Raw genomic sequence first — 11,452 nt, forward strand, 5'->3', positions numbered from 1 at the left:
GGAGCTCTTCTTAATATTTTGACACCAAAATCATGTCGATACACCTTACCGACTGCGAGTAAAGCCACCCACGCTTTAACTTGACAGACTGTATTTATGAATGTGGCTATTTTGGGGTAAGATATATAAATACGGAACATCCATAAATAGGATATTTAAATTGCGAAATTTATCAAATAAAAAAGTTATGTTAAAATGTAATTTGCAAAAAACAAATACGAGGATGTAAATTATAACTAATCTTTAATTTATTGTAATTTAAAAAAAAGCTTTCTTAAATTATATTCACCCAAAATTGGCCTAATTATATAAATTGATAAATTGAGAAAAATAATTTAATTTCGCTATCGTTCCTATTTTTATAGAATGGATTCATATGTTTCATTTGTGGACAGGAAAAGGACGTTTCCCTGCATTATTAAAATCTTTTTTTTATAGATGATTTGCTATTCGTATCCCTTTGGAACTTTTGCTCATTTGTTATTTTGCTATTCTTTCATGATTATTTCCTTTCCGCGAATTTGTCGAATGGAAAATATCGTGAGTTGTTTCCCAGTTGACGCTTTCGTTTTATGTTTATTTTATTGATACATGTTAAAAATCTGGAGGTACATGTTTTAGTCGATAAAAACATATACGCATAAGATTCTATTTTGCTGGCAGAATGTCGAGGCGAACTTCACCTAGGTTTTCGAATATCGAACTGCAGCAGCTGTTTTCTGGTTCTCGTGCCAGACTTCCTTGTCATTTATGAATCGCTAAATCAATCTAGAATTTATGAGGCTTCGCGAATTTCGTGGAACGGAAAGTTTAAGGCGATTCCGGTTCGGTGCAGATGAAATTTGAAGTTGCATGTTTATATAATGTACAATGGGGTTGTTGCATATTTTCAAATATATTTTTTCCTGATCAAATTAAAAGATCACTAAAAATTGAATATAATTATACTTGTAAAGAGTTTTTTTAAATGAGTTTTAAAAAAGTTTTTTTTACGTTTAAAAAGTATACTTTATAATTTTTTGTGAGAATAGATATTCTGATTGGGCCAGGGTCGGAAGGAAAAATCAGTCTGATAAACGTAGTAGATGGGGGAATTAATATTTCCCTTTGTGTCTTTAAAAAGTATGAAGAAAGGTGCGAAAATGTGTTCAAAATGCTTCGAATTGCACTAAAACCGGGATTTGTAAAACGTGGCATTGCGAATGTGCCAAAAGTCGACATATGGATCGTCACAAATTTTTTCGTCAGCTGTGAGCTGAATACTTCGTTAGTCAATAAACCACTGCATACCTATTTTCTGATTGGTTCAGCGTTTTGCAGGATGTGACGTTTTAAGTTCATAGAGTTGTTTGAATGGGGTTTTTTATACTTATTTTTAATATTATTTTGCTCAAAAGCTACGTAATAAAAAAATTGTTTACGTATACTAAAAGTTTCACAATCTTCTGTGATATTTATAAATTATACTATCAAAAATGCATGCAGCAACCCTACTGAAATTTCCTGCATAAATGACATGTAAGTCAAATTAATTGAATTGATAAAATCCAATAATATAAGAGTCATGGAAGGATTCACCATTCATTCATAATTGATGAAATTTGATGATTTATTTACAATTTTTCATATTTTTATTTATAAATTTAAATCCTTTTGTTTTATAATATTAAAATTTCGAATGATATTCAGATTTTTACTAGAAATGTGAACCAGGTTGAAAATATCACTGAAGACATGCTTTTCAATGTAAATCCGTTTGGTTCAATCGACACCGAATTGGCAAAACACAATCAGTAAACGGAATGCGCAATGATCTGTCTGTTGATTATTCTAACTTTTATAAAAATAGCTTCGAATTCAGGGTCGTTTTAAATTTCAGTGTAGACGCGATTACAGTTACTGTCTTCAACGGTAATATCGATTATACAAGCACAATAATTTTAGAAAACGCGAGACGCATCTTAATGGCACTTTTATTTACGCGGAAAATTGTGCATAAATGTTTTTAAGGGTTCTGGTGAGAAACACGTGTGAGATAAAATATGACTCAGAGGTCATTCTTTGCTTCGCTCTTTGCTTCTGATAAAAAATATTTTGAATTGCACTTCGCATTACTTATAATCATTTGAAATTTTATTAATTTTTCTGTGATCTAAACGCAATTTTATTAACTTTTTGTTATATTTTGATTTCATATTTAAGAATAGAGAGAAAGTGATTGTTATAAAAAGTACAATAAAAAATTATTCATAACAAAAAGACTACTGAGATTCAGGGAATCTCAAGTTCTAAGAGGACATCCATAAATGAACTCGACGTTTCCCAGGTTTCTTACTTATTTTAGTCAGACCTCACTCCAATCTTAAATTGAGAAGGAGGCATTACGTTAATTGAAACTGTAACGCAAGACTTTCAACTGGGTTTAGAAACCTCGTAATAAAAATACATTCTCAACGTAAATAAATTTTTAAGATTCTTGTAGATTTTAAAATACTTTTGCAGGCACTTTTTTACCGTACTGACATAAGAAGGATACTATTTTCATCCTAGGAAGTCTGATAAAATCTAATTTTAACTCGGGGTTGATTTTTTTACTAAATATACTTTATAAACGAATTTTTCTATGATTGTAGAAACGGATATGGGAAGAAGTTACAGTGCCAGTGCCGAAGATTTGGAAACCGATATAAGTTCCAGCGTCCAGGTAGAAATTCAAAGAAATTACCAACTTCTTCACGACAAATTAAGTACCGAATTTTATCGGAAACTAGCCGAATGGGAAAAATTAAAATCCACATCCCCAACTGGTCTTCGTCATTCACATTCGTCCCAGGAAAGTAATTCACGAAACAAATCTTCCCCCCGAGATAGAGATTCTTCAAATGCCTTACTTCTCAGTGAAGAGCAACTTACTCCCGAATTTAAGAAAAAGCTAGATGAATGGAAAAGGATAAAAAAGGGAAGTCCAGGAATAACTACTCCGGACCAACAAGTTTTCAAAAGGAGACTCACTGATTGGCAAATTTGGCGAGCGCCTTCTAAATCCGAAACGAAGCCAGAAGGAGATTCAAGCAAGGCTCATCTTTCAGACGATTTTTTAAAGAAGATGGAAGAGTGGAAAAAAATTAAAGCTGCGAGATTGGAGGATGATCATGAAGTCCCTGGAAGAAAAAATTCAATTGTTACTCATTCGATTAGGAATAGTAAAGTGTGGAAGGCAGTTGATGAAAGAGAATTTCAACCTTTGGGGAAGGTTCTCGGAAAAATTGAGAAGCTTCAGTCAAAAGAAAAACCAAGGGACACCGTTCTGGATAGAGAAGCTAGGTATTTATGAATAATGATTTTATTGTTTTTTTTTTTTTTTTAATCAATCGAATTAGCTGCCATTCATATACAAAAAATGACTTCTTAGCCCATTAAAACATTAATTAAGTCGTTCAAATCTTCCCCCTCGCCTTATCACTCACCCTTTCTCCTCATATATCATATCCTATTCTATCCTATACAATCATATCCTATATTTGACAAAAAAGTACGATCCGTCGGATAAGGAGCGTGGGATTCCGAGGGATTAAGAAGGTTCCTAAGGATAGATAGTGTCACTTCCCCTCAAGGGTAATTCCCAACTTGATTTTAAATATTTAAGGCTATTTTTTAAAGATTCCAAGGCATTTTTAAGACCTTGAACAAATTTCAAGGAAATTAACAAGGATTTTAATATTTTTAATTGTTTCACTTTTATGAATTTCATCTAATTCTTCTCATTTCCCTTAAATTCCTTTATACTCACTACAATTTAATCGAACTCAATGGAATTTTGTGGATGATTTTTCCCAAATCATTTGAATTTAACTTTTTTATTAATACTGATGAATATTCAATCCGCTAAAATTCATCTTTAATTCTTATAAATTTCCTCGAATTACATTGAATTTTAATTAATTCATAAGAAAATTAGTCAGATAATTTTTGTAGATTAATCACTTTTTGGGTTAGGAATTAGTCACTTTTTCGGTTTAAGTAGGTCATTTTTTCAAGTGAATTAAGCTGTAGCCTTCCTGATAATAATACAATGGAGAATTTTTAATTATTCATTTATTCCGTTCATCAAATATTCTATGTTAAAAATGTTTCAAAATTTTAATTTTGGTCCGAGTTTTGGTCTTTAAATATTATTGGCGAGGAAAAATGAAACACTTAGTCAGGAAAAAGTCATGAAATTTGGAAAATGGAGTTTTGGGGCCTCTCTTGTTAGTGTACTGGATAGGGTTGACTGAGGTAAGGGGTCGGCGTAAAATTAGTAAAAACTACAAGAGTTTTTGCCCTGACATGAGTATATAATATTTTTAAATTGAATAAAAAATGTAGCCCTCAGGAATAGATTTCCATTGATCTGAAACTTTTGTTTTAAAATACTAAATTATTTTTCAAAGACTATCGATGCTGAAACGTCAATCTGGTGGATCATCTCCTCGGAAAAAGGAGGTTTTGGTTCACACCTCCACGGGATTTTTCCGATTTGAAGGCATATCCCAAGAATTCACAAGGAAGCTGTACGAATGGGAAAAAAGTCAAGGGATATCGCCGGAGTCTTCTACTTTTAGATTTTTAAATCCTGCCTATAGAATATCTGCAGGTACGACGCCCGCTGAACCTCCACGTAAGTTATTTACATTGATAAAAAACTCTTTTTTAAAATAATATTTGTTTTATAAATCAAAACATTTTTATTATTTTAGGTGAAAAAGGGGTTCGTCCGATTCTTAAGCGTTCAAAATCAGTTGGCAGTATTGTTGAAGGAAGCACACGAGAAGAAACTCCTATTCGTCAACTTTCCAGTTTGTCTTTGAACGACGTAGAGAAATTAGACGCTGAAGGTAATAATCCTCTAACGCATTATTTCAATTTGACGCCAATATCTAATTTTCAAGAGTTAAGAATTATATTTTCGATTACAGCAAAATCGAGAGCGGATTCAGAGCAAACGATCGCAGAAGAAGAAATTTCAGAGGAAATCGCCATGGACGATTCCGAGCCAGAAGCGATGATTGTGGACATTGAAGATGTGATTGAAGAAACTGCATGTCCAATGGCAAAATTGCAACCGCATCAGACACCTGTTTATTGCGTGGCTGCGAGTGAAACAACAAGCATTGCTATTCCTTTGGGAACTGTAACTTCAAGTCACGAACCTTCTCCTGTAATTTTGATTGAAGCAGGAGAAGATCATCCCATAAGTAACAGAGTTATGATGAAGAACCAAACACATTCTTCTCATTCCTCGATTGCATTTACGACCCAAGAATCTTCTGCTAACGAGGAACGAGTTCTAACTAAAGAATTCGTTGAATCAAAACACTCAGAAACACAATCGGTCGTTTTTAACAAAATTAAAAGAAGCAGAACAATTTTAAGGTGAATACGCCTCAAAGAAAATGAAAAAAAAGCTAACAGGGTTGCTACAATTTCTCGAAGCCCTGTAAAAGCCGTTAAATTTGGTCAAAGTTCTGGAAAAATTGGGAAATATATGCGAAATCGTAGAAAATTATCGATTTAACATGTAGAAAAGATCATCGCTTAAACTCCCCATCGTTTTCAATTTTTTTATTATTTCAACTATTTTCAGTACAGGGCCTCAAATGTTGCGTATTCCGAAAACACACTTTTTGTAGTCAGGATTTGAAAGTTTTTAAAACCATTTTATGTTTTTTCACATAATGTTTTTAAATTATTAAAACCTTTACTTGTGTTTATTAAAACTATTATTCTTTCACCAATAAATTGCCTCTTTTATCCCTTTTCTCGTTCAAATATTTTGTCAAAGAATCGTCTTTTTGGGCTGATCATTCAACTCTTTTGATGACAATTCATCTATTATGGGTAGGAATCCTTTGTTATTGTTAAAAATGCAAGTATTTCATTAAAATTAATATATTTTGGTTGAGGATTTTAATATTTGTTGCAAATTTGTTCCTCTTTTTTTGTTGAAAATAATTTTTTTTCTCTGAAAGTTGAACTGTTCCATTCTTGATTTGCAAAATAATCGTTTTTAGTTGAAAATTCAACAATTTGTTTGAAAATTCATGTATTCTGTTGAAAGTCAGACTGTTTGATAGAAAACCTTCTTGATTGAAAATGGAATCATCTGGTTAAAAATTCATCTATTTTGTTAAAAGTGTAATATTTTTACTGCAAATGTTAGACATTTCAATCATTTCCAATCTAATGGAATATAGTTTTCACATTAATTTAATATGAAAGAATTTATTCTCCCCTCTTCACTCCTATCGATAGAGTTGAAAATATGTTCTTTTGGATTCTTCTCGTAAGCAGAGTGGGGGGGGGGGTCATAAAAAAGGTGTGTAGTCCGAAATTTTTAACATATAAAGCCCTGTTGTGACAGTTAATTTTAAATTATGTATTTAGTCTTGAATATCAACCTGATTAACTTAACGATTTGAAGGTACTTTAAACAAAAAAGGAGTTAAAAAGGTTGAAAACTACCTACAGTTTAACAGAATGAATCTTTTTATATGAGAAACACGGATAACTAGTAAATACACTGCCGTGAAAAAGTTTTAGGCACCGCTTTTTTTATGACTGATTAAATTCTGTTAATTTTAATTATATTAGAACTAAAAAAAATTTCTTTAAAAAGTTGATTGTTTTCGAAATTCTGTATAAAATAAGTCCAGGGTGAAGCCAATTTGTCTAGTTTCTAAGTATATATTGCAAAAATATTGTAAATTTCAATGTTTTCTTAAATTTTTAATAACTTCCGAAATAATCAACATTTTTAATGTTCTTGGGCTCATTTCGAAGCTATTTTTTCATTGTATCACAACAGCTTACAAGTTTTAATTGTAAAAAAACGTTCTTTTTGAATTGCAAAAATTGAAGTTGTAATAAAAAAGTTGGAAATATTTGAAAACACCTTATCTGTAGGCAAATCAGAATAAAAGTTAAATAAATATATATTTTGACAAAATTACATAGAAACTTCATGATTATATATTTCATATATTTTACAAAAATATTTTTGTTACCAAAAATTAAATTGCAATTTTTCCAACTTTTCTGTTACATCTTCAAGTTCTTGCAATTCAAAAAGCAAATTTTTACAATTTATACTCGTAAGCTGTTGTGATACGGTGAAAAAAGCTTCAAAGTGAGCCTAAGAACATTGAAAAATGTTGACTATCTCGAAAGTTATTGAAAATTTAAGAAAAACATTGAAATTTACACTACGTTTGCAATATATACTTAAAAACTAGACAAAGTAGCTTCACCCTGGGCTTATTTTATACAGAATTTCGAGAACAATCAACCTTCTAAAGAGAAATTTTTTTAGGTCTGGCATAATTAAAATTAAGAAAATTTATTCAGTCATAAAAAAGAGGTGGCTTAAAACGTTTGCACGCCAGTGTACGTATTCATTAAACTTTGTGGACATTCGCATTTTTTGTACAAAAACCTATTAATGAATAATAATTCTGAAAAACTAAATGTTCATTTTGGAGTCGTAGTTTTTTTTTCTAATTATTCGTAGAGAATTGTATTTATTCATAATTATGTGTAGCACTTTATAATTTTTTAAGGAAAAATATTTAAAAACTACAAGTGGATTTTGAAAATCGTAAATTTTCACTATTTCTTTATAGAAACTTATAATCTTCTATAAAAACCTATTCAAAAATGGAAAAAGCTACACCTTTATTATGGACTTGTAGATTTTTCTATTTTTTGTTTCTAGAGAATTGTAATTTTCTAAATAAAAAGTATAAAAAAACGACATATAGATTTTCCAGGTGTATATTCTCGTAAAATTTAATACAATAGTGTAATTATTTATGAATCCTTGTAGAAATTCAAAATTTTAAGTAATAACTGCAGTTAATAATTTTACAAGTTGATGAATTTGTCAGCGACTAGTAGAATATGCGTTAAAATTAAATAGAATTGACTGGTTTTTCTTAAAAAGTTAACCTGGAAAATTTGGAAAAGTCATGGAGTTGTGAAAGCAGATTCTGTAGAAACTCTGCTTTAATCAAAAGATTTGAACTATAGGTATATATGATAAAGATGCCGATTTTATTTACAGGGGAATCAACGATCGGAATGTCGACAAAAGTAAGAGGAACAAGTCAGAAATGGACAAACTCATAGGTAAAAACGTGATTAATGATAAATCTATAAAAGCCAAAGTAGAATCTTCTCATTCTAGGACATCCCGGTAATAAAAAAACTCTAGCGGCAGAAGAGTTGAAACTCCGAAGCACCAACTATGGCTCCTCAGGAAACAAAGATGCAGATGCTGTGGTAAATATCTTATCTCGCACTTTCTCGAAGCGAAAAAGAAATATAAGGACATTTTTAAGAATTCTAACAAAGATGCCAATAATTCAAATAGGTGGAAATTCAAGAGTGCAATTCTAGACGGAAGGAGTCTGTCTCTATGGAAAGGATTTCCTTTAATGCAGATGCCTCAACTTTGAGTGAGACTGAAAGAAGATTGGTAATCAATTCCAAGAAAGAGCAACAGAGAGCGAAACTCAATAGGATTGTAGATACTTGTCTGGAAACTTCACAATCTTTGGATGTTCTTCCTGTTAAAGGTTTTTGTTATAATAATCAAAAAAATTTATTTTATGCTTCGTAGGCTGTACCTTATTATCAATTTTTTCCACAATATTTTTATTTATCTTTCAGATTATATGAATGCCGTCGTCGTAACAGACGTCATGGAACCAGAAACACCAAAAGAATCTCTGAAAAGAATTCGCCTTTTCGACCAAGACGTTTATCAAAAGCCCAAGAGTCCCGGAAAAAAAGAGTCACAAGAAAAATCGCTAGCAGCAATAGCAAATGATCTTGCTTCAGGTACAAAGGTTTTTGAAAATGCCTTGAGAAGATGTAGCGTTGAAGAAGATGAAGTAGTCATCACTGTTGACCGAGATATTAGACCAAAGAAGGTTTTAAAAACTCGACGATTAACTGACACCCAAGTCGGATATAAATGGAGATCAAAAATTGAAGAGACAGATTCTTCCATTGATTCTAGTCCCCTCATGGTCTCTGCATTTCGGGAAACTCCAGATGTTGAGAGGATTATAATAAACGAAAGCACTCTCAATAAAATTGTAGTTCCTACTGCGAGTACTGAACCGATGGTTCAAGATTCAAATTTGGATAGAAGCACTAATAACGAGAGAATCAGTTCAGATGTAGGAGAGACTTCTAGTAAAAAGGAAAAGCAAGAGTCCCGAAGTGTCTTCGTTAAAACGAAGCGAATGATCTTCTCACCTTTCAGGCGAAATAGCAAGGACAAGGGAGTGGAAAGTCAAAAAGAGAATGAAAAAGACTGCGAAGAGTTTAGTGAGATGAAGATTCCGTCAGAAGTTGTGAGTGGCTCTTCGGCATTGGAAACACCTCCGGCTCAATCTTGGGCTAATTTGCAAAGAGCAAGATCTAATTCGGAATCTCCTTGCTCCAGAGAGAGAAGAAGAGTAATTGACTCCACGGATCAAAGGCGACCGCCTTTGCCTCAATCGCCGATTCTGTCCAGGAAGGAATATCGAAGAACTTCACCGAAGGAAACGGCACCAAGCATACGAATGATGATTCAGAGGTATGATTCATATTTAATCATCATCAATTCATTCATCATCAAAGATTTTACAAAGTTTTCACATAGATTCCAAAGACTTCAAAAGCTTTCGCAGGATTTCCAAATATTTCAAAAGGTTTGACAAAGATTTCAAAGATCTTAGAAGATTTCGAAAGATTTTAAAAATGTCTAGATATTTAAAAATATTAGATATTTTAGAATATTTCTAGGGTGTCCACCCTATCTAGAGAGCCGGAAAAATCTGGAATTGTCGTGGAATTCTTATATACCTGGAAAACTCTGGAAATCTCAGGGAATTGTTTTTGAAGTCAGGGATTTTTTTCGAGAGCGTGATTAATTTTTTGTTTAAATTACAATTTAAAATTGAGAAACGATGATTCTTCATTTGTAAATGTAGCTTTATATTACTGTTTTGAACTATTTTGTTGAAAATTCGTATCTTTTTTGTTTAAAATTAATTTTTTTAGCTGAAAATTTAACTATTCTTCATTTAATTCAAATTGATCGATTTTAGATGAAAATTCAAGTATCTGGATTAAAAATTAATATATTTTGTTAAAAATTTGTTCTTTTCCGTAGAAACTCAATCTTTTTAATTGACAATTAATCTCTTTGCTTTAAAATTCGGCATTTTGTTTGCAGTTTTGTCCCTCTCCCTTGATTGGGCAATATGATTTAGTTGAAAATTCAACTCATCTTGAAAAATTGTCTTTTGTGGTTGAATTAAACGGTTTTTTATTAAACACATTAATCTTTTTTAGTTGAAATATCAACTACAATTATTTTCGTTCAGAATTCATCTTTTTTGGAATATAAATGTAATATTTGGTAAAAAGTGAAACTCTTTTATTAAAAGTTAATTTTTTGCCTAAAATTTCATCATTTGAATTCAAAATTAATCTCTTTGGTTAGAAAATGAGCACTATTTTTGAAAACATTTTTTCCTACGGCTGAAAATTAATTTTCTAAAAAGAAAATTTAACTTTTTTAATTAAAAGTTGAATTATTTTGCACTTTTTGTTAGAAATTAATCTTCTTCGTTTAAAGTTGGTATTTTTAGTTGAAAATTGAATTATTATTCTAGTTAATGTATCATTATTTAGTTGAAACTTGAATTTTCTGGTTTCAAATTCTACTATTTCAGTTAAAGATTCACCATTTTATTTAAAGGTTCATCAGTTTGGTTGAATCTTATTCTGTTGAAAATAATATTACTTGTTCGAAAGTTAAATCCTTTTCTAAACTAATCATAATTTTGGTTTAAAATTCGACGATTGAAAATTTGTTGTTTTTTTGTGAGTGGAAAATTATTTGTTTTTAATTTAAAATTTAACTATTTCACTTTTGGTATAAAAATGATCACTTTTAGTTAAAAATTAAACTATTTTGTTAAAAATTGATTTTTTTATTAAGAATTCATGTATTCTGTTGAAAAATCGTAGTTTTGGTCGAAATTAATCTTTTTGGTTGAAAACTCAACTGTTCCTGTTAAAAATTCATCATTTTATTTGAAAATTGATCTTTTTGTTTTAAAATTGAACTATTACAGTTAAAAATTCCTCATTTTAATTGAAAACTGTGGGGTGGAAAATGGGTTGTTTGGTTTTCGTAGAAAATTAATTTCTTAAATTGAAAATTCAACTGCTCTATTTTTGTTTGAAACGTGGTGTTTTTTAATACAAAAATTTAACTATTTCGTAAAATATTCATCTATTTTATTGAAAATACCAGGTGTATACATATGAAACCGGTATTGCCATCTAGCGGCCAGTAGGCACACTTGTAGGCACTGTCGGAACTTACCATTTGTGCTAATTGGCATAT

At 30.9% G+C, this 11,452-nt stretch overlaps 1 protein-coding gene across 2 annotated transcripts in view; it reads left to right on the forward strand.

Moving 5' to 3' along the window:
- The window catches only part of LOC117171167, a 30,239-nt gene that overhangs the window by 16,466 nt on the left and 2,321 nt on the right, over nucleotides 1-11,452 (forward strand). The window contains exons 6-13 of one of the 2 annotated variants that reach the window (XM_033358229.1): nucleotides 2,634-3,324; nucleotides 4,434-4,660; nucleotides 4,740-4,877; nucleotides 4,959-5,415; nucleotides 8,102-8,166; nucleotides 8,225-8,319; nucleotides 8,411-8,615; nucleotides 8,710-9,628. In XM_033358229.1, the coding sequence (XP_033214120.1) occupies nucleotides 2,634-3,324; nucleotides 4,434-4,660; nucleotides 4,740-4,877; nucleotides 4,959-5,415; nucleotides 8,102-8,166; nucleotides 8,225-8,319; nucleotides 8,411-8,615; nucleotides 8,710-9,628 (2,797 nt within the window). The remainder of the gene's footprint in view (nucleotides 1-2,633; nucleotides 3,325-4,433; nucleotides 4,661-4,739; nucleotides 4,878-4,958; nucleotides 5,416-8,101; nucleotides 8,167-8,224; nucleotides 8,320-8,410; nucleotides 8,616-8,709; nucleotides 9,629-11,452) is intronic. The other variant, XM_033358230.1, reaches the window with a different exon arrangement.

This window comes from Belonocnema kinseyi, chromosome 4, assembly GCF_010883055.1.
Source record: "Belonocnema kinseyi isolate 2016_QV_RU_SX_M_011 chromosome 4, B_treatae_v1, whole genome shotgun sequence".
NCBI lineage: Eukaryota > Metazoa > Arthropoda > Insecta > Hymenoptera > Cynipidae > Belonocnema > Belonocnema kinseyi.